Source organism: Panonychus citri, unplaced genomic scaffold (genome assembly GCF_014898815.1).
Source record: "Panonychus citri isolate SS breed McGregor unplaced genomic scaffold, ASM1489881v1 Contig00072, whole genome shotgun sequence".
In the NCBI taxonomy this organism is placed as follows: Eukaryota; Metazoa; Arthropoda; class Arachnida; order Trombidiformes; family Tetranychidae; genus Panonychus; species Panonychus citri.
Window position 1 is genome coordinate 632,705 of NW_026515477.1, and position 24,050 is coordinate 656,754.

The 24,050-nt window shown below is 32.0% G+C and overlaps 4 protein-coding genes across 4 annotated transcripts; all 4 read right to left on the minus strand.

Annotated features, from left to right (window-relative positions):
* Window positions 1-10,669: 10,669 nt before the first annotated feature.
* Window positions 10,670-17,032, minus strand: LOC128386706 (uncharacterized). Its single transcript, XM_053345776.1, has 3 exons — window positions 16,941-17,032; window positions 16,164-16,880; window positions 10,670-16,100 (listed from the first exon to the last, which is right to left on the minus strand). The coding sequence occupies exons 1-3, from the start codon at window positions 17,030-17,032 to the stop codon at window positions 15,839-15,841; spliced, it is 1,071 nt and encodes a 356-aa protein (XP_053201751.1). The 3' UTR covers window positions 10,670-15,838.
* A 1,319-nt stretch (window positions 17,033-18,351) lies between these two features.
* Window positions 18,352-19,037, minus strand: LOC128386707 (probable 28S ribosomal protein S25, mitochondrial; the record flags this gene model as incomplete). Its single annotated transcript, XM_053345777.1, has 2 exons — window positions 18,352-18,728; window positions 18,827-19,037. Coding segments are annotated over 2 exons (510 nt in total), but the record flags the coding sequence as incomplete, so codon positions are not given.
* Window positions 19,038-19,727: 690 nt separating this feature from the next.
* Window positions 19,728-21,395, minus strand: LOC128386552 (uncharacterized). The gene is made up of 2 exons (XM_053345598.1): window positions 19,940-21,395; window positions 19,728-19,855 (listed from the first exon to the last, which is right to left on the minus strand). The coding sequence occupies exons 1-2, from the start codon at window positions 21,393-21,395 to the stop codon at window positions 19,728-19,730; spliced, it is 1,584 nt and encodes a 527-aa protein (XP_053201573.1).
* A 588-nt stretch (window positions 21,396-21,983) lies between these two features.
* LOC128386509 (uncharacterized) lies at window positions 21,984-23,927 on the minus strand. The gene is given in 6 exon segments (XM_053345545.1): window positions 21,984-22,289; window positions 22,354-23,095; window positions 23,098-23,131; window positions 23,190-23,280; window positions 23,341-23,447; window positions 23,509-23,927. Coding segments are annotated over 6 exon segments (1,293 nt in total). The 5' UTR covers window positions 23,542-23,927; the 3' UTR covers window positions 21,984-22,003.
* Window positions 23,928-24,050: the final 123 nt, after the last annotated feature.

Sequence of the window (24,050 nt, forward strand, 5' to 3'; positions counted from 1 at the left end):
TTTGAGTCTGCGCAGATCATTTATTTACTTTTGTGCTTTGGGGTTTTCTTCATTTTTGTTGAGGTTTTTACTCCTGAAATTGGACCGGAATTACCTAGTTAAATGGATCGTTTCATTTTTTTAATCAGTAAATTTCGTTAAAACTAGTGCTAGTGAAGGTAAGAATATATACAGCCAAAGACTTTGAGTTTGCAACCACTTTTTACATCATTCACGCAGTCAATGATAAGCAAGTAAAGATAGCTTTTGATATCTAATCAGTTGACCATTTTAAGACTACGTCACTTAAATTAGTGGACAAACTTATCATCATATCTCTGGGTTAACTTTATCTCTCATTGATTAGATTCAATTTGGGCAACTATATTATCAATCTCCATGTTAATTTTTTCTGAAACATTTTGGTTATCACTTTCATCTTGATTTAAATCAATAGATGCTTGTATAATAGGTTGATCTATTACAGTTGAATTATGATTTGTTGTTTCGATTTGATTTTCAGAATCGGTTTTCGTAATTTCGTCAACATTTTCATAATTGTTTTCACATATTTTTGAAATAGAAAGATCTAACTGGTAGCTAATTATTGTTGTTGATTGTTGATGAGGAATATCAATTCTTGGTGAATCAAATATATGATTAATTGATTTCGTTGTCCGAAAAGGATTACTTTGAATTGTTGGAAGATAAAGTAGTCGTTGATTTGATGATGTTGTTAATGGATGGAATGAATTTGTAAGTGATTGAGTTGATATTGGTGTTGGTACACTCGAGTACTTTTTTATTTTAAGCTTTAACAGCGACCTCAGGGGAGGCTCGATGAATTAGAATTCATCGTTTCCGGTAATGACGACCGTACCAGGGAAAGGGGAAAAAGGGACAAGGAAGGGAGTAATTGATGAGGAAAAGAAAACAATACAATAATTAACAATTTTTCTCCCCTGAGGTCGAATACAAATTTGAGATAAAATTTAAAAATAAAATTTAGTCACAATGGACAAAATGTCCTTTCAAAACAAATGGACAAAATGTCCTTTCAAAACAAATGGACTAGAGTCCTTTCAACACAAATCCCATTAGGGCTTTTATAAATATTATTAATTGAGTGGTTAGTTTGATTGTCCAAAGTCCAAAAAACGGTTAACTCATTAAGTATGAAACGAAAAAAAAGAAATAATAATAAACAAATAAAATTAGAATTTCAATCTAATCAAAGAAATAGAGAAAAGAAAATTGAATCAGATTATCAACAAAACTTACCAAGAAAAAGAAAATGGTTCAAGTTATTACGACGCAATAATAGCTCAGTTTTTAGAGTAACAAAATTAACTAAAGTAACTGTTGAATTATCATAATTTTGGTATCAACTTGATCCGTATGATAAGATAAATAATAATAACATAAAATTGAATTTTAAATTCACAGGTAAAGTAAATTAAATTAAAGTTTATCAGGAGCCTAAAAAATCATGTACTGACTTAAGGCAACATCTAAGTTCCCATCGCCATCTATCGGATTGAAGCTTTTTCTATGGTGAAAATAAAAAAAATCTAAAAAACGCTAGATGGCGATAGTGAGGTTTCTTTAATTGAGTTTCAGAAAATGTTGCCTTAAGTCAGTACTCAAGTGTATTGATATTGGTGGATGTGGTGAATTTTCATTTATTTTTATAATTGGTGATAGTTGATTTGATGATGTTAATGAATTTGATGTAACATTAATTGTTGACAGTGTAGATAAATTTGTCATATTATTTTCTAATGCCATACATGTTTCTATTGAAGATTTTATAGTTGATTCCTCGCCAAATAAATCGTATTGTTGAATAATTGACTTTTCCAATTAGGAGTCTAGTTGTAATTCGTCATATACTTGTTGTTGGTTGTGATAAACATCCACTGTTAACGCTTTAGCAATTTTTCATCTTTTGATGACCATCCAAATTTTGGTGGTGTTGTTTCTTGTGATTGTTCTTCAACTGGATTTATTTTGTTTTCGAAACATGTTTCGATATAAGTATTTACCTGTAATAACGAAATTTGGTCGAGATCCAAAAAACGGTATTGACTATTTTGACTCGAAGCAATTAAATGGGCTTTAATAGTGCAGAAAACTGGTTGTAACCATTTTAAATGTAACGCAACCAGGTAACAACTCTCACATGGTACCTGGTTTCTTCTGTTGGCTAATTTATTGCTGATAAAGATGATGATGCTGAAATATAGAGACAAGTTTTTCTCCCTCTTTACCAATAAAATGGTCATATTTCGGCCATTTTAAATCATGGAGAACTAATAATAAACATGTATTATTATATTAAAAGTGAATTTCCTTCATGATTGGCACCCTTACGGGGATAAGAGAGCTGTAAGGAACCCAACATGGTGATTGGGAAACATTCGAAACCAATTTGAATGAAGCTGTGGCCAAACTAAATAGCGAAGGTCGAATGAAGGGCGTTTTAGCTTTACCTGACCGCTGGAAGCGCGTAATTACAGCAGAAGGAAACTTTATTAGTAATTAACATTTTCACCAAATTTCATCAAAATCTTCAAAAAAATAACAAAGTTACAGCGCTTTTAAAACGGTTCGTCTTGCCCTGGACAACCTAATATATAAACATAATTAAACAAATCTGCATACAAATCTGCAGACGATTGTTTATTGGTCAAAGTGAGTAAATTTTCCAATTCACAAAATAATTTTCTTTCACCAGTGATAACAATGATCTAAACGAAGTCAGTGAAGACTCTTTGGTTCACTTCTCATGAAATTTAACTTCTGTTAGATAATTTTAGCATTTCAACAGTGAAATATTTTTCAATTTTGAGATTATTCTTACTTTTAAGTCAAATTTTCTTTCCACTCAGAATTAACAATTAAATAGTTAGTTACGACTCACAAGAAGCGATCCTATAAAGAGACTAAGGTCATTCGTTTTAGTGTATTGCAAACAATCCAGTGGAATTTGGTCTAGAAAACGAAGTCAGTGAAGACTCATTTTAGTTACATTTTGTCAGTTAAGACAAATTTATTAACCTTAATTCAAGTCAGTGAAGACTAAGAATTATATAGACATCCTAGATTCACTGAAAGCTCTATTGATCTGCCCTTTCCTTTAGAAATTGAATGTTTGACCTTAGATAAATTCTCTTGCCTTAAGAAATTTACTACAATTTCAAGTTTTATTAAACGAATAAATTCAACCTTCTTTTGACTTTGAATTGTATTATCTTTATCAGTTCAACAATCAGTTGCTTCAACAGTTAATCTAGATAACTAGTAAGTGTTTACTCCTGATCAATTAGCAAATGAATTTTTCTCTCATCTCTCAATTACAATGACTTCTAGACCTGAACCTTTGGATTCTGATGCCAATGATAATCAGTTTAGTCAAGCAAATCAAGCAAATCAAGTTAATCCACCAATAATGAGTGTTAATCTTTCGGGCCTATTAAAAAATCATGTGACTATTGAACCTTTTAAGGGTGAAAATGAAGATGTTATCGACTGGGTACTACAATTAGAATTAGCATCTCTAGCTTTAGGTTTAAGCGCTGAGGAAATGTTTAAAAGTATCCCCTTTTACCTTCAGGATTCAGCTTGTCGCTAGTACAACATCATCTTCAGCTCTTATGGTGCCAGTGAAAAACCTCAGATTTATGAAGAATTAAGAAAAAATGATTGTAGGTCTTTGCCCAGCTGATTATAGAACTCACTTCTCTCAACAGCTTAACAATAGTAAACAGAGACCAGGTCAACCAACAACAAGTTTCATCTATGAAATTGTATAACGTGATTAGAAAGGAAATAAATGATTGCTCATGGCGCTGAATAGTCTAGATAATTAAATAGAAAAGGGAAATAATAAAATCGTCCAGTCAATTAAATAAATTGAGCACAGAACTAATTAGGTTAGTAACTCAATCAATCACGAGAATTGATAAATCATTAAGAAATCTTGAAAATACATTAGATAAATGAACGAATAAAGCTCAATACTAATTGGATCATCCTTAGAATTAATCAGATTCCATCAATCACTACAGAATTAATTAAATTGAATCATATTGAAAATTAATCAAGTTGAATCATATTGAGAATTAATCAAATAACAAGAATACAAATAAAATAGAAACAATGGTAAGACTACTATACCCCCTTTCAAATCGTCTCAAAATTTTCTGTGTAATAACCTTTGACATCTTGGTCAACATTTAGTTGGTGTGTGCGAATTGTTTGTTTATGTTAAAAATCAACTGAAAACTCAATGTTTTCAGTTAATTACTTTGAGTGAATACAATTAACTAATTGTGTCTGTATATTGATCAGTCATGTTTTTGATGCTCTTCAAACTGATATAAGTTTGATTATTGTAGTCAAAAGATTAAGCTAAAAGTTGGGTGATTATGATGAGTCTCTGTGTTAACTCAATGGGGAAAATTTGAATACCAGTGAATTGATGATGTCGATGATTAAATGAAATAATTTTGATTAATTAAGTAAATTAAGGTAATAATTAAGGTTAATAATTGTTGATATAACCAACAGATCCAATTAATTTACGAATCCTTTCAATTTATCGAGAAAGTGAGTAACAATAGTCAACCAACAATTAAAACAATTAGCTATGGTTAGATTGATTAACAAATTTACTAAGCAGAAAGAGTAATTTATTTAAATCAAGGATTTTGTTTATTTGTATTCTGTTTCTGTAACCGGAAAATCGAGGAAAAAGATCAAACGAATAAAAAATTGATTCAGATGAAGTAGTATGAAAACCTTTGCTTGTGACTCACCCAGAAGCGGAAGGGGGGAAAAACTTTTCATAAAACTTTTTTTGTATAAAAATCAAAAAACCCGCCATCACCACCTGTTGCTGAGCAACATTATGCAACAATATTTTTCTACCTTTTTATGAGTGGTATTTCCTCACAAGTAATCTTTCTTAACCGCAAAATCAACTTAAGGTTAATTTTAGTTTATGTTTTAAAATATAATTAATTAATTAATTATTCAAGTAATTATTTTTATAAAATGTATTTATTATCATTACTGTTTCGTGTTTTAATAATTATCGGTGAGTTAATTTTCCTTTATTTATCATATATTTTGTTTTAATAGATTCTCCTGATTTTTTTTTTAAACAGGTATGTTGTATGCTGGTATAGACATCGTTCTCTAAACGTGCGGACCTAATCCGCAGTCCAGCCAAATTTTCATCCAGTTTAAACTCCTTTTTAGAATACAATAAATACAATAAATTCTGACCTAATTGTTTGTCTTTAGAAAAGACTCTAATCAAGATGACAGCAACATAAAGACTTGTGGTGAGTAGAGGTAACTGACCGAAGCATTGAAAGTTTGGATGGAAATCAGTGTAACAACCTTTGATACTCATGAAACAATATCTGAATCAACGAAAATAATAAATCAATGAGATTAAAATTGTTGAATCTGAATGTTAGAATCTGTGAATGCCACTTTGATTTATTTTCGAGACCCATTCTGGCTCTTGTTTATTATTCCAGGACAGGCAAATATTCCACAAGATATTTTAGTGAAAGTAAACCAATTGCAAAACTTTGAGCCAGTCGATCCGTGTCACTTAACAATTGGTTGTCAAGTTCTTTTCAGGGACCAGAAAGATCGTCCTGATGAATTTTTTGGTAAAGAGAGGTATAATTGAGCGATTACCATTGGAAAAACATGGAACTTTTTGCGTCACTGCTTGTGATTTTGGATACAAAATTGCGGTCAAATTACATTCACTATTCAAAATACCTGATAGTTATTATTGCTATTTGTACCATGTCCTAAATGAATGCAAGATCAATGTCCGTCATCAATGCTACAGGATCCATGATTGTCCATTTCGCGATGATCCAAATCATCGCTTAAAAAATTGCCGACTTTATGCAGTCTCATTATCTGGTTGTTTACTGTATATTTAATCGTTGTAAATTTTTGTAAATATAACATTTTGTAACTGAATTATTTATTGTTCCCATATACAGTCAAGTACCTAAAACTGTCCAAATTTTTTTTAGAGCGGGCAATTCGAAAGGGTTAAAATCTAAAAATTATTTCGATTAAAAAAAATATTTAACTAATTTTAATTTCTAAGATAATGGGAAATTAAATAGAAAATATTGATTTTAATTGTTTTAGACCGATTTGATGAGATTTAATTGAGAAACAAAATAATTATTCTAATTAAAACAATTGGGACTAGTTCCAATTTGAAAGATGGAGCCACGGTCTATGGACAATTTTACGTGGACAGTTTTAGGTACTTGACTGTAATCATAATCAACATTTAAGATCATCCCAATCATCAACTTAAAACATACCTTACACTTTACTGGATCATAATAGATCTCGTTGGCTATCTTGGCTATTTGAGATTCAAATTCATCTTTATGGATTCGTGGTGAGTCAACAATGGAGGAAGAAGATGATGATGAGGCATAATGACTAGTTCCACGACGAGATGTTGCTACATTAACAGCATTAGAATGACAAATGCTGGTCCCTGGTTCAATATCATTACCATTTCCTTTAACCAGAGGCGGGAATAGATATGATGACTTACTGTTACCATTAAGATTTAATGAAATCGACGAACGGAGTCATTTCGTTGAATGTGGTGGTGATTTGAGGTAACAATATCAAAACAAGAGGCTACTGGAGAAGAGGTAGTATTTTAAGTATTTGTATTGATACATGGCTCTAAGCCTTTAGAAAGAGAGGTAGATGTGGCTGACAATGAATTGTAAAAGCTATCAGATAATGGTGAAAACAGATCATTGGTACTCCATAATCAATCACAGTTTAGTTTAGACTCGGTTAATCCTTTACGAGACAATAATGAAGAACCAATAATATACGAATCAATTGAACAATTTGTTTTACTATCGGGTGCTTGAAAGCTACTACCATCATTTCGTTATGGAAATGGATTACCGTGGAAACCCCGAGAATTATTTATATTAGATCATTAACATCCCAATTATGAGTTGATGGACTATTTCGCTGTGATAATGAGACAATAACACCAATACTTTTAAAAATTTCATCTTCAGTTGAGGTTCCAAATAATTTGAAAAATTGTGAGCCTCTTGATGAGCAATCAATTGTTTCCATTTTTGGATAAGATGAACCACGATAATCAACTGATAATATATGTAAATATAAACCCGGAACAGAAACTTCACTTATAGCACCAACTAAAACAACTTACAAAGAGACAGAGAGCAAGAGAGAAATTTTTTACTTTAAATCGGTTCAACATTTCTCGAGAACCGCACGTCCTAAAAAAAAGAATCGAACATTTTTGGACTCAGCGTCAAATTTACTTTCTTAAATGTATAGAAATGTGGGTCATAAACTTAAGATTCATGAGATACTGACTCATTTTCGGTCACCCGTTATTTATATAAAATAATAGAATTATTTAGATTAATTTAGAAAAAAAAAGAAAAAAAAACGTAGACATAAAGGAAAAGAGTAAAGATATAGCAAAATAATCTTTCTCTCGTCTTTTAATTGTTTTAATAAATTCTGTTACATTGTTAATCAAACTCTACGATGAGCTCAATGGCGACTTAATTGATCATCGGAAAGTAATTGAAAACAATTCTGATTACATTTGATTGTAAAAATTTGAAATTTTTTTTCTTTGTGTTTACTATTTGAAATTACAAATTTCAAATTTCATTGTAAATATTAATAGTAATTGAAAATGAATGAAAATAGACTGGATTTACTAACTCAGAATTAAATATACTTTAGGACGGAGCAAGTAAATTATCAGTAAAATAATTGTATTTGGATAATAAACAATTAACTATTCATCAATCATCGTCTTCTAAAATTGGGTAAGTTAATTGTTATTGTTGATAACTCAATCAAGTTGAACTTTCATGTTTTTTATACTGAAAATGTAAGTTGAATAACAATCAAAATTAATCTCATTGTTTGGTCTTGGTAATTTCAAAGAGCATTTGATTAAACCAAAGACGCGAGGGAATTTGATTTAGCTGATGATTTGTTTCCATGACTTTTATTTGTCTGGAATCTGTTCAAATGAAGAGCACCATTAGCACCATATTTAAGGTGACAATCAACTGGAACCAGAATTATATCAGTGGTTCCAAGTGGAAAACCATAATGATTAACAGTCATATTATCTTCGAGTGTCAAATGAGTCAAGTAGACCATTTTAATTGGATTATTACCAATTAAAGTAGCTGCTTGATTACGAATGTCACCCATGGTCCTTTCGACTTTAACTGAATCCATCATGAAACTTGAATTATCGGAAACAAGAGTCAATTTAATTCGATTGGCTCCTTGTTGAGAATCCAAATTGTTGGAATAAAAGTTCAACATTTTACTTTGTTTACTATCGTCACTCGATTTACTTTTACGAGGTAAATAGAGGGACAATCGAAAACCTGGTTCACCATAATTCGGAGTATCAATCGGAAGTATTGTGATCACATTGTTTCCCATTTGGAAGCCACAATATTTAATTATATCTTTATCGTTCACTAGTTTGTGTCGCATGAACAACATTTGACCAGGATCGTGGCCTAAAGTGTCGGTTATAAGTGATCGAAGTGTCCGAATGGTATAAGTAGATTGAACATCATCGAAATTAATTGACCTTTCACCATAATGGAAAACCAGATTAACACCGGAAAACGAACCAGGTTTGGGTAGATAACTATTGGAATAGAAAGTGGTCAGTACTTTATTTGATTCTTTTGCTTGACCACCATCCTTATCTCCTGATTTAGTTCCACTGGTTAATTGTTTTTCTTTCGATGAATTTTGCTTTTCTGTGGTAATTTTTTGACTTTTCTTGTCCTTTTTATTTGTTCCAGTGTCAGTTTTGCTCACTATCGGTTGATTGTCTTTTCCTTTCTGGTCATTTGCTCCTTTTTTGTCTTTACCAATGGCTTCCTTTTTGATTTCGGATGGTTCATTCTTCGTCTTAGTTTCTTCTTTTTTGGCTGTGGCCAATTCGCTTCGTAACTGATCTATTACACCATTCAGCTTAGAGACTTTGATGTTCAATGAGTCTATTTTCTGTCTCATCTCATTGAAAACGATTCTGCAATCATGTCCACCGCCAGAGTCCAGTTTCGGTGACTTGCAAATCTTACACATATTTTCAGGATTAGATGGACATTGATTCCGATGAGATAGGAAAGTGTAATCAGAATAAGTGAGTTTTAATCCACACGAAAAAGGACAGTTCATCATCAGTCCCGATAATCGAGCTACATCTCGAGCACCAATCTCCCGAAAAGCTGATTCCTCAAATCCAATGGTCAAACATCCTGGAGATGGACAATAACTTTTACCCGATTTAATCCAATTACAAATACAATTGTAACAAAATAACGATGCACAGGTAAATGTCGATCCAATTACATTGTGTTCCCTTGGATCAACGACAATAAATTGACAAATTTTACAAACATAATCTTGAGCTAATGTTTGATCATGAAAATGTTTCAATTCCAATTTATCTCCATTTCTACTTTTAGGCTTTGGATCTCCAGTTTCCTTACGTTCACATAATGATGTCAATTGAACCAATGGGTTCACAGAGTCACAGTCAAACACAATTAAAGGATTATCACCAGTAGATGAAGTCAAGTCATTCAACAAGGCCATTTATTATCAATAATTTGATCAACAACTATTTAGACAATTACAATGAATCAAAAGCTGACAAATTGAAACATAACAAACAATGGACTCTGAAGCTTTGTTGAAATCAATTGGTCTGTAGCTTAAAACCCTATGGGTAAAAAAACTAAACAAATTGATAATTTTTCAATTCAATTATCATTATTGATTTTGGTTAATCTCTAATTAGATCAGTTATTGAGATTTTTCTGTTTGATTTACGACAGAAACAATTAGCAATTTTTATCAAGTCTGATTATCAGTAGTTTGAGATGAGAAAACACCTATTAATTAACTAATTGTTACATTTGTTGCGAAGAAGAGATTAAATCTTTTGTTTTAATTGTTACTTATGTTTCATTCGGAAATTAATATTCTCTCGCGAGGAAATCAAGGCAAGAATCTTTGAATCTTCTCTGAATATTTTCACAATCAATTTATGAGTTAATTAGATGATAAGAGTTTGTTATTTGAATTAATAATTGACCAGAAAGTAGGTGAAGAACGACCAACAATTACAATCAGATTAAATCATCTTGATTGTTGCTAAGTTTTTAATTGATTAGATTTGAATCAAATTTGCACACGAAAATTTAGTTACCTAATCAATGAATTGTATTTCTATGAAGCTAAATGTAAATAATTGTTATAAATGTTTACCTTTAGGTTTTGATGATCGATTATCAATATTAACAATGACAATAATTAACAGAAACTCTCTTGTCCCATTGTCCGTTTTTCCCGTTTCTTGGCCTCAACTTGAACTTTAATCAACTCATTCATTGGAAACTCTTCCTTCTCAATGACCCAAAGAGTTACACCCAAGTCTTTATATAAAAAGTGTTTACTTTTCATCATCAAACCAGAACAATCAACTGACTAACAATCAATAAGAACGAGTTAAGTTTATAGTCACACGAAGTTGAAATAAATTCTGATCCGTTCTTTCACAATTAACCTTGACTTTTAGTTAATTATTGACATTTGTGACATCAATTTATTCTTATATTGATGATGTATTGTTTCTCTTGTTAATTCTCTTTATTGTGTATTAACTAGATGTATTGGATCTTTCAAAAAGAGAACTATGATAATTATAAGTTCGAAGAGTCCGTAAATCTGTCCACAGTTAAGGTTCTTATTAGAGTTTTAAAGGATGTTTGCAATCGATTTGAAGGATTTGCTGATCTTTCGCCTTGACGGTTATTCTCACTTTGGTTCAACAAATTGATTCGATTTGTATAACAGCACAATTGTTACGGTGAAGGTTACAAAGTCATTCTCGGTCTTGAACCCGATGTTTATGGAATCACAAACAACATGTCCGTATGGGATTCATTGGTTGTCGCACCAAGTAACGCGGCCTTTGAATTGCCCCTTAAAGACGATGAGACGGAAACCGAAATGGCAGAAATACCAATTGACATGAAACCCAAATCAATCTCTCCTACATCGGCTTGAATCATCTCATAATCACAATCATACTCATACTACTTACAGCATTTGTATACAAAAAGTATTCACAATCAATCAAAATGATGACCAATTCAAAAAAGGCTCAAGTGATTACTGTGATTTACTCAAATTTGCTTCAATCAAATCACAAGTAATTGGTATTACAACTGCAAATTTCTAATCAACTAAATCTAAATGGGGTTAATGTCCGTATTATTTCATGCGCTTGTTATAAGTAATTGAAAATTAGTTACTCCTGTGCGTATTGTGGTCACTCTTTGAACTTATTTTCGAAAAAATTGTAATACGAGTGATATGGGCGATATTCACGTGATGATTTGTTTGCATGATTTGTATTTGTCTCGAATCTTTTTAAATGAAGAGCACCATTAGCACCATAGTTAAGGTGACAATTAACTGGAACCAAAGTGATGTCAGTTGTTCCCTTTCGGAAACCATAATGATTAACAGTCATTTTATCTTCGAGAACCAAGTGAGTCAAATAAACCATATTAATTGGATCATTTCCAAAAGAGCGAGTTGATCGATACCAAATATCTCCCATGGTAAGTTTATCTTCTACTGAATCCATCATGAAACTTGAATTGTCGGAAACAAGAGTCAATTTAATTCGATTGGCTCCTTGTTGAGAATCCAAATTGTTGGAATAAAAGTTCAACAATCTACTCTGCTTACTATTGACCATTGATCTACTTTTACTTGGCAAATGGAGAGTCATTCGGAGACAATCTGGTTCACCATAATTCGGAGTATCAATCGGAAGTATTGTGATCACATTGTTCCCCATTTGGAAGCCACAATAGCCAACTCTATTACTTTTGTAGAGTGACCTGTGTTGCATGAACAGCATTTGGCCAGGATCGTGGCCTAATTTGTCGGCAATTTGTGATCGAAGGCTTTGAATGGTACAAGTAGATTGAATATCATAGAAATTGATTGACCTTTCACCATAATGGAAAGCCAAATTAATGCCAGCAGATGAACCATATTTACCATTAGACCAAAAACTATTTGAATAAAAAGTGGTAAATACTTTATCCATTTCTTTTTGACTGAGATTTTCCGCTTTTGATCTGATTACATTGATCACTTGTTCATTACTCGATGAGTTTTGCTTAGTAATTTCTCCTTTTATATCCTGTCTGAAGATCTCTTTTTTCTTAACGGTTTGTTCAGTTGTGGACGTTGTCTCCTTCTTAGCATTCGATTCGCTTCGTAACTGGTCAATCACAAGAGTTAACTTAGAAACTTTGATGTTCAATGAGTCTATTTTCTGTCTCATCTCATTGAAAACGATTCTACAATCATGTACACCGCCAGAGTCCAGTTTCGGTGACTTGCAAATCTTACACATATTTTCTGGATTAGATGGACATTGGTTCCGATGAGATAGAAAAGTGTAATCAGAATAAGTGAGTTTTAATCCACACGAAAAAGGACAGTTCATCATCAGTCCCGATAATCGAGATACATCTCGAGCACCAATCTCCCGAAAAGCTGATTCCTCAAATCCAATAGTCAAACATCCTGGAGATGGACAGTAACTTTTACCCGATTTAATCCAATTACAAATACAATTGTAACAAAATAACGATGCACAGGTAAATGTCGATCCAATTACATTGTGTTCCCTTGGATCAACGACAATAAATTGACAAATTTTACAAACATAATCTTGAGCTAATGTTTGATCATGAAAATGTTTCAATTCCAATTTATCTCCATTTCTACTCTTAGGCTTTGGATCTCCAGTTTCCTTACGTTCACATAATGATGTCAATTGATCCAATGGGTTCACAGAGTCACAGTCAAACACAATTAAAGGATTATCACCAGTAGATGAAGTCAAGTCATTCAACAAGTCCATTTATTAATTCAGTTAACAACTATCTCTACAATTAATATTATTAATCAAAAGCTGACAAATTGAAAAATTACAATCAATGGTGACTTAAGTTGTATTGTAACAGTAAAAAGGGAGTAGAATCAATCTAAAAGTTATCAATATTAATCGCGATACAATAATTAACTAGATAAACGAAATAACGCCTTGGTTAAATCATCAGAAAGTTAGAATAACTATTATCAACATTTAGATTAGACTATTGCTCAGTATTATATTTGAATTTTATTAAATTATGAGTTCGAAAATCATGTCAGTCCAATCTATTGGAGTACTATTCTCTATTGGTGTACCAAGGTGGAGGAAATTAATGATACCGATTTTGAAAATTAATTATGTTTCAAAAACTATTGATAGAAATGATTTTTTTGATTAGCATGCTGCTCTCATATGTCAAATTAATAAATCCGAAGTTAATTTTTTCGTAAATTAAATAATATCCTCGCAATTGTCCATTTAGTGCAATTACCTCTTTTTAAATTTTTTAGAGTTTTAACATAGAAAAGGATACAAAAAAGACAAAAAGTTGAAGAGGAAAATTTTTACATGTTAAATTGAACTTTTCCTCCATGTTAAGTCTATGGGGCTTTTCAAATTAAAATTTTTCAAAATGGACATTTTTAGAAAAATTAATTAATTAGCAAAATTACTGATTTGTTAATAATTTTTTCAACTTATTTCGAAAGTTGAGACTTTCAGCTCTCTATTCACAATTTTTCATAATTCTTGAATATTCTGATTCTTAAATAAAAAATTCTGAAAACGGTATCATTAATTTCCTCCACCTTGGTAGATTACTAAAGGTGGTTCGTTATATGTTTTATATGCTTCATACGGTGGCCTGTTTCTTAGATCTTTACGAGTTAGGAATTGGTTCAAATGAAGAGCACCATTAGCATCATATGTAAGTGGACAATTAGCTGGAACTAGAGTGATGTCAGTTCTTCCTGGTGGAAAACCATAATGACTAACAGTTATATTATCCTCGAGCGTCAAATGGGTCAAATAGACCATTTTAATTGCGTCATATCCGATTGTGAAACCTGATAGCTTACGATAACCTCCCATGGTCCTTTCGACGTAAATATAATCTTTCATATATCTTGATTTTCCAAACATGAGAGTGAAAATCATAGTATTTGCTTCATGTTGATAGTCTAAATTGTTGGAGTAAAAGTTTAACAATCTGTTTTGTCTACTATCGTCACTCGTTTGACTTTCACGAGGTAAATTGAGAGATATCGAGAAACCTGGTTTACCGTAATTCGGAGTATCAGTACGAAGCATTGTAATTACATTGTTGCCCATTCGGAAGCCACAATATTTAATTATATCTTTATCGTTCACTAGTTTGTGTCGCATGAAATACATTTGACCAGGATCGTGGCCTAAAGTGTCGGTTATAAGTGATCGAAGTGTCCGAATGGTATAAGTAGATTGAACATCATCGAAATTAATTGACCTTTCACCATAATGGAAAACCAGATTAACACCGGAAAATGAACCAGGTTTGGGTAGATAACTATTGGAATAGAAAGTGGTCAGTACTTTATTTGATTCTTTTCCTTCCTGGTCATTCGTTTCTTTCGCATCTTTGATAATCGTCGTATTTTTACTTTCTAATGGTCCAGTTTTTGTATTTGTTTCTGCTTTCTTGACTGTGACCAATTCGCTTCGTAGCTGGTCAATCACAAGAGTTAATTCAGAGACCTTAATGTTCAGTGAGTCTATTTTCTGTCTCATCTCATTGAAAACGATTCTACAATCATGTACACCGCCAGAGTCCAGTTTCGGTGACTTGCAAATCTTACACATATTTTCTGGATTAGATGGACATTGGTTCCGATGAGATAGAAAAGTGTAATCAGAATAAGTGAGTTTTAATCCACACGAAAAAGGACAGTTCATCATCAGTCCCGATAATCGAGCTACATCTCGAGCACCAATCTCCCGAAAAGCTGATTCCTCAAATCCAATAGTCAAACATCCTGGAGATGGACAGTAACTTTTACCCGATTTAATCCAATTACAAATACAATTGTAACAAAATAACGATGCACAGGTAAATGTCGATCCAATTACATTGTGTTCCCTTGGATCAACGACCATAAATTGACAAATTTTACAAACATAATCTTGAGCTAATGTTTGATCATGAAAATGTTTCAATTCCAATTTATCTCCATTTCTACTCTTAGGCTTTGAATCTCCAGTTTCCTTACGTTCGCCTGATGATTTCAATTGATCCAATGGGCTCACAGAGTCACAGGCAAACATAGTTCAAGTATTATCTTGGGTAGATAAAGTAAAGGCATTTACTCAGTCCATTTGATGTTTTAACAAACTTTTTTTCATATTTCTATTTAAAATAATTTGAATGAAAACAATCAGTGACTACGTTAGCATAACTACTGTAAATGAATATTAGGTATTGATCATTGCAATTGAGATTGGTGCTTTCTGTATAGTCACTAATCTCTGATTAATGAGCAATAAATTGGTTAGATGATCAAGTTGAGAGCAATTAGATTAAATCATTGCTTCAATGTTAGATATACATGTAAGTTTAGTTATCTAATCAACAAAGTTGTTGATAATAACTAATACGTTGACAATTTTCAATATTGTGAGTATTTGGTGATCGGTTATTGAAATTAAATTAAATAAAATAAAATAAAATTATTAATATTAAATCGAGCTAGTGAAAATTTAATTTCTCAGAAAGAAAAGAACTTCGTGAAAATGATTTACAATTTAGATTATTTTACCGACACTTAATTCAATTAAGAAAATGATAATACAACAAATCAAAATCATTATGATTGAAATTTGAATTACAGATCTTAATCCGCTGAATCCAAACGGTGTGTATTTAATTTGAATCTTATTGATTGGATAAGTGCGTTTATTTAACTGGAAATCAGTTACAGTGAATAATGGTATTCGTTGAACTAATTCTCGGACAATTTTAACAAAAAGAAAATCAGTCAATGATGATTGTAACAATTTAGAGGTTCTATTGGGAGAAAGTAAAAACAATTAGCTAATCACCCAAAGTAACCATTCAATTGATACTCACACTGAATTTAATCTTCTCTTTATCTGGTTGATATTTCGCTTTGGATTCATAATGAATCCACTTGATGCTCGATAAAAAGGTGTCTCGGACCAGTACGAGTATTTAGCCGCTGGATGGTCAGTCCCATCTATTACATTACCGATTTTACCGACCTTGTCGGATAAAATGGCCACAACATCTGATGAGTATTCACGATATTTTGTCTTGACACCGATTGTGAAGGCTTTTGCCGTTCCCTTTGATTCTGCTAATTTGTACACATCCGCGTATTCCTTGGTCACTTTACGTTCAAAAAGATCAAACATTGAGATACGTTCGAAGAAAATGGGTGTCTTGTCATAGTCAACGATTTCTCTCAGGGTATTTACCCGAATATCTCCTGTACCAGAAATCGTACCAGTGCTAAAAGAAGCAGTGAAAATACTAGTGAGAAATACAATCAAAATAAGTTGTGATAGTCGAAAGATTGATCGATAAGCAATATACTGATAAAATATCGTTGATGGTAATTGTACCACTGAGCTAATCAAATGTTTACCAAGGCGATTAGACAAATTTTTGTAAGTTGAAATAAATTCGAGAAAATAAATTACAATTAAGATGATTAGCCAAGTTGTTAGGGTGAAAAAGTGAAAACTTTCGATAACATTTTGGTTGATTGTCGATCCAGTTCGAGGAAAACTGTGTAGATAAAATTTTTCCTCTGAAACAATACCGCTAATTGTTGAACATTTGGACACAATTAGAGTTAATCAACATAACAAAGTAAATACACACTTTAAGTTTGCATAAATTGTTATTAAATCTAAAAATTTTTTCACCGAATCAACTTGAGGAGTTATATTTCCATCATCGTCTTCCTCGAACATCCCAACTCCAAAAATCTATTGATTGTTTAAGTTAATTACTTGTAATTCAAATAATTGACAAAATCAGATTGTATACTCACATTGAATATTCCAATTGTTAAGTTTAGTTTGTTTAATCTCATTTCGTCATAAATTGATTGTTTAAAAATTAACAAGGATCAATCGTTATCGTAAATGATTTGAAAACTATTCAATTGTTAATCAAATCAATTCACACTTGCGCTCTTTGTCAATTAACAATCTAATTACGAAATTAAACAACAATTTATAACAATTATGATAGTTAATAATTTACTTTGATTGTGGTGAATTCAATGGTATTAAATGATCAACAGCTAATGTATTCATAGATCAATACTGATATAAAAAAATCAATTCGATGTCCATTTGATTTAATTGTCCTTTTCATACAATGGTCAAGTTTTAATAGAATAATCGAAATTTAAATACAATTGAGATATAAAGAATATTATTAACCAAAGCATCATATGAGTTGATTATTTAATGTGCTGAGGTTGATGGTAAATCAATTTCTTTTCACATTTGCATGAAACAATTAATTCATTTTCTTTACTTCATTTCCGAAAATTTGTTCCAATTTAATTGATAAATAATCTTCACCCTCTTGGGTTGAATGAGGCTCTTGGTAAATCTCAATACATTGTACTAATCACTGTTGTTGTCCAAAAAATTTACGATTGAAATTATCTTTGTCATTTTCCACTAGCGTAATTTATTATTTCAAATCAACGAAAACATCAACACCATTTCCAATGTCCAATGAATGAGGAGTAACTTTATTATCATTAGGAATTTCCCTGTCATTATAATGAAAAGAAACATCCGTTTCTTTGATTCTGAATGGAGACTTAATTGCGCCTTCAAGCGAGTTCTCCAATTACTTGCAGGAGGCTCGTTCTTACCTGGATCAACTGGTATTCCTGATCCTTGTGAAAATGGAACGACCTCACTTCATGCTGGTCTCACTTTGGTTCAACAAGATTCCATTTGTATGACAGCGCAAACTTTACTTCGAATCCTTTGTTACGGTGAAGGTTACAAAGTCATTCTCGGTCTTGAACCCGATGTTTATGGAATCACAAACAACATGTCCGTATGGGATTCAGTGGTTGTCGCACCAAGTAACGCAGCCTTTGAATTGCCCCTTAAAGACGATGAGACGGAAACCGAAATGGCAGAAATACCAATTGACATGAAACCCAAATCAATCTCTCCTACATCGGCTTGAATCATCTCATAATCACAATCATACTCATACTATTACTATTAATATTTACAGCATTTGTATACAAAAAGTATTCACAGTCAATCAAAATGAAATCAAACTTGATTTTTATCTAAACTTTTTCTTTGACTTTTAATACAACTAAAAAAAATCACTTAATCTTTTTCTCTTGACGAGCTTTCCATTCATAATACGAATCGGGTGGTGCAATATCTTTACCAGGGGTTTGACCGAATTCCCTGAGGAAAGGTTTCTCGATGTCAGGTAAATAATCGAGAACCGGCTTAGCATGAGGTGGGAACCACATGAATCTCTTTTGCTTCTGTTTCTCAGTCAAATAATCAGCATCTAAATCTTGGTTCCATTTTTCAAGTTCCTCTGGCTTGTACTGTTTATAGTAACCAAGACATTTCTTCGGTAATGGGCAAGTACCTGAACATGGAACTTGACCTGAAAAAGAACAATAAATAAACAAAAGAATTAGTTACAAAAAGAAATTGATAAAAAAACAATGAAACGATTAAAGAAACTGATTCAATTCAATTTACCTGCAACTTCACATATACAAAATTGTTTCTTGTTGAAACCAAACTGAGCTGGATTATCATAATCTTGGGCATCTTTGGCTCTATCAGATTCCAATTTCAATCTATCCTTAGATTTACCAAGAATTTTTGTCAATTGAGTTACAATCTCGTATCGGGTTTTCTCATAACAATCAAAGAGAACAGTTTTCCCATAAAATATACAATTACCATACAATTGACACAATTAATTAATACAATCAACTTACCTACATAAAAATCTTACTAACAAGACAATTACATTAACTTGCATAAAAGAAAGAAGCATAAATATTCATCAATTTAATAAAATATTAGAAAGTGCAAATAAATCCTGATAGCATTCAGATTAGACTATTGCTCAATATTATACAGTCGTGAAAAATGAGTTTCGAATGGTTTTTAATCATTCGCGCAGGTAGCGACTAAAATTAATAGATTAAACAATCAAGATAAGAAAAATCAATGAGTAAATCATCTAAGTCTTATCACTGATGATAAAGATTATCAATTAATTTTAGAAGCTAAGTTGCGCGAATGATTAAAAACCATTCGAAACTCATTTTTCACGACTGTATTTGATAATCTTATGAATAAGAAAATCATTTAATGAATAGATTGTCCTAAACCTTGACTTTAACCTTGAGCCAGTTTATTTGTACTTGGAATCCATCAACTGACCAAACACTGACCCAATGTGACTCCGTTTTTCCTGTTTCTTGGCCTCAACCCGAACTTTAATCAACTCATTCATTGGAAACTCTTCCTTCTCAATGACCCAAAGAGTTACACCCAAGTCTTTATATAAAAAGTGTTTACTCAATTTTAGTAAATTCATTTATCTTATTCAACAGGTAATTTTTTATTAATTTACAAATAGCAATTGTTATATACTTAAGTTTGATGGCTTATTTGCAAGACTTTTATTTTCCTGAAATCGGTTTAAATGTAGAACATCATTAGCATCATATTTAAAGTGGCCATCACCAGGAATCAAAGTTATATCAGATTTTCCTGGTGGAAACTTATAATAATTAACACTCTTATCATCATGGAGAGTCAAATGAGTCAAATAAACCATTTTACATGGGCTCTTACCAATTAATTGAGCTGCTTTATGACGAATGTCACCCAAAGTCATTTCATCATCAACTGAATCAATCATGAAACTTGAATTATCGGAAACAAGAGTCACTTGTACGCCATCAGCTCCTCGTTGAGAATCCAAATTGTTAGAATAAAAGTTTAATAATCTACTATTTTTACTAATAGCATTAATATTTTCACTAGGTAAATAGAGGGGTATTCGGCAATCTGGCTCTTCGTAATTAGGTGTATCAACTGGAAGAATTGTAACTACATTGTTGCCCATTCGGAAGCCACAATGTTGTTTAATTCCACTACATCGATAGAGAACTGTGTGTCGTATGAACAACATGAGACCAGGATCGTGACCTATTATGGTGGTGATACAACGTCGAAAATCTCGCACGGTGGAAGTAGATGCAACATCATAGAAATTAATTGATCTTTTACCATAATGGAAAACCAAATTAATACCAGAAAAAGAACCGAATGTACCAAGCGGATAATAACTATTGGAGTAGAAATTGATTGATATTTTATTTGATTCTTTTGCTTGACCACCATCTTTATCTCCTGATTTAGTTTCACTAATTAATTGTTTTTCTTTCGATGAATTTTGCTTTTCTGTGGTAATTTTTAGACTTTTCAGGTCTCTTTTATTTATTTTAGCGTCAGTTTTGCTTGCTATCGGTTGATTGTCTTTTCCTTTCTGGTCATTCACTCCTTTTTTGTCTTTACCAATGGCTTCCTTTTTGATTCCGGATGGTCCATTCTTCGTCTTAGTTTCTTCTTTTTTGGCTGTGGCCAATTCGCTTCGTAACTGATCTATCACACCATTCAGCTTAGAGACTTTGATGTTCAATGAGTCTATTTTCTGTCTCATCTCATTGAAAACGATTCTGCAATCATGTCCACCGCCAGAGTCCAGTTTCGGTGACTTGCAAATCTTACACATATTTTCTGGATTAGATGGACATTGATTCCGATGAGATAGGAAAGTATAATCAGAATAAGTGAGTTTTAATCCACACGAGAAAGGACAGTTCATCATCAGTCCCGATAATCGAGCTACATCTCGAGCACCAATCTCCCGAAAAGCTGATTCCTCAAATCCAATAGTCAAACATCCTGGAGATGGACAGTAACTTTTACCCGATTTAATCCAATTACAAATACAATTGTAACAAAATAACGATGCACAGGTAAATGTCGATCCAATTACATTGTGTTCCCTTGGATCAACGACCATAAATTGACAAATTTTACAAACATAATCTTGAGCTAATGTTTGATCATGAAAATGTTTCAATTCCAATTTATCTCCATTTCTACTCTTAGGCTTTGAATCTCCAGTTTCCTTACGATCACTCGAAGATTTCAATTGATCCAATGGGTTCACAGAGTCACAGTCAAACACAATTAAAGGATTATCACCAGTAGATGAAGTCAAGTCATTCAACAAGTCCATTTATTATCAATAATTTGATCAACAACTATTTAGAAAATTAGAGTGAATCAAAAGCTGACAAATTGAAACATAACAATCAACGGTGGCTTTAGCTGTAAAAAGGGAGTAAATTAATGTGTATTAATCGTGATAAAATAATTAACTAGATAAGCGAAATAAGGAATTAGCTAAATTATCAAAAAGTTAGACTATTATTAGCATTTAGACTATTGCTCAATATGATATTTGATAATCTTATGGATACGAAAAGCATTAAATGAAGAGTTCAAATCTATTGAATAGATTGTCCTAAACCTTGACTTTAACCTTGAGCCAGTTTATTTGTACTTGGAATCCATCAACTGACCAAACACTGACCCAATGTGACTCCGTTTTTCCCGTTTCTTGGCCTCAACTTGAACTTTAATCAACTCATTCATTGGAAACTCTTCCTTCTCAATGACCCAAAGAGTTACACCCAAGTCTTTATATGAAAAGTGTTTACTTTTCATCATCAAACCAGAACAATCAACTAACTAACAATCAATAATAACGTTTATATTCAACCGAAAAGTGGAATAGAAAATTTTGAATATTAAAGCCAATTGAATTGAATTACTGTTTAATTTTCATTTTGAACTAGAAAATGATTTACAATGCTTTGTTTTACCAGTACTTAATTCAATTAAGAAAATGATACAAGTGATTAAAATCAGTATGATCAAAATTTTAACTACAAATTTTAATCCACTGAATCCAAACGGTGTGTATTTAATTTGAATCTTATTGATTGGATAAGTGCGTTTACTTAACTGGAAATCAGTTATGCTGATAAATGGTATTCGTTGAACTAATTCTCGGACAATTTTAACAAAAAGAAAATCAGTCAATGATGATTGTAACAATTTAGAGGTTCTATTGGAAGAGAAGTGAAAACAATTAGCTAATCACCCAAAGTAACCATTCAATTGATACTCACACTGAATTTAATCTTCTCTTTATTTGGTTGATATTTCGCTTTGGATTCATAATGAATCCACTTGATGCTCGATAAAAAGGTTTCTCGGACCAGTACGAGTATTTAGCCGCTGGATGGTCAGTCCCATCTATTGGATTACCAATTTTACCAGCCTTATCCGACAAAATGGCCACAACATCTGATGAATATTCGCGATATTTTGTCTCAACACCAATACCAAAAGCTTTTGCCGTTCCCTTTGATTCTGCTAATTTATACACATCCGCGTATTCCTTGGTCACTTTACGTTCAAAAAGGTCAAACATTGAGATACCTTCAAAGAAAATTGGCGTTTTATCATAATCCACGATTTCTCTCAGGGTATTTACCCGAATATCTCCTGTACCAGAAATCGTACCAGTGCTAAAAGAGGCAGTAAAAATACTCGTGAAAATCGCAATTAAAATTAATTGTGATAGTCGAAAGATTGATCGATAAGTAATATACTGGTGAAATATCGTTGATGGTAATTGTACCACTGAGCTAATCAAATGTTTACCAAGGCGATTAGACAAATTTTTGTAAGTTGAAATAAATTCGAGAAAATAAATTACAATTAAGATGATTAGCCAAGTTGTTAGGGTAAAAAAGTGAAAACTTTCGCTAACATTTTGATTGATTGTCGATCCAGTTCGAGGAAAACTGTGTAGATAAAATTTTTCCTCTGAAACAACGGCCGTAAACCAGCCCAGTAGACCTGGGTGTCAAGTAGGACCGGAAGCCAACCGAAATCTACCTCCTTTAATCAAGTTGAACAATTAGTGGGCCAATTGATTATCTTGATGTTAATTATTTACCTGATTCTGTAATAATCCCAACATGCCATCTTTATAAGTACCATTTTCAATGCTACCAAATTGTCCCGTCGGAGCCTCAATTAAAATACCGCTAATTGTTGAACATTTAGACACAATTAGAGTTAATCAACATAACAGAGTAAATACTCACTTTAGGTTTGCATAAATTGTTATTAAATCTAAAAATTTTTTCACCGAATCAACTTGAGGAATTATATTTCCATCATCGTCTTCCTCGAACATCCCAACTCCAGGAATCTAATGATTAATTTAATTAATTACTTGCAATCGAGATAATCAAATTAAATTATACACTTACATTGAATATTCCAATTGTTAAGTTTAATTTCATTTTGTAATAAATTGATTGTTTTAAATATCATCCGTTCATTGTGAATGCAATGAAAATCTTTCATTTGTCAACCGTAGCAATTTACACTTGCGCTCTTTATTTATGAACAATTTAACATTACAAAATTAAACTACAATTTATGAAAATGATGATATTTAACTATTTAAATGTATGCAGATTATGGTTCAATGGCGTTAAACGATCAACAGTAAATGTATTCATAGATCAATACTGATTGATAAATTCACTCGATATCCATTTGGTTAATTGTCCTTCTCATACAATGATCCAGGATTAATACAACATGTACTTATACAGTATGTAGATTAATCGAAACATAAATACTATTATAATATAAAGAATGATATAAACGAGAGCTAATCAAATGCTAATCATCAAATTTGTTTCTAAATGGTTGATGTTGAATTAATTTCTTTTCACTTTTGTATTTCATTCTTTAATATTGATAAACCGATTCCGCAGAAAAGAACAGAGTAACAAACGCATAT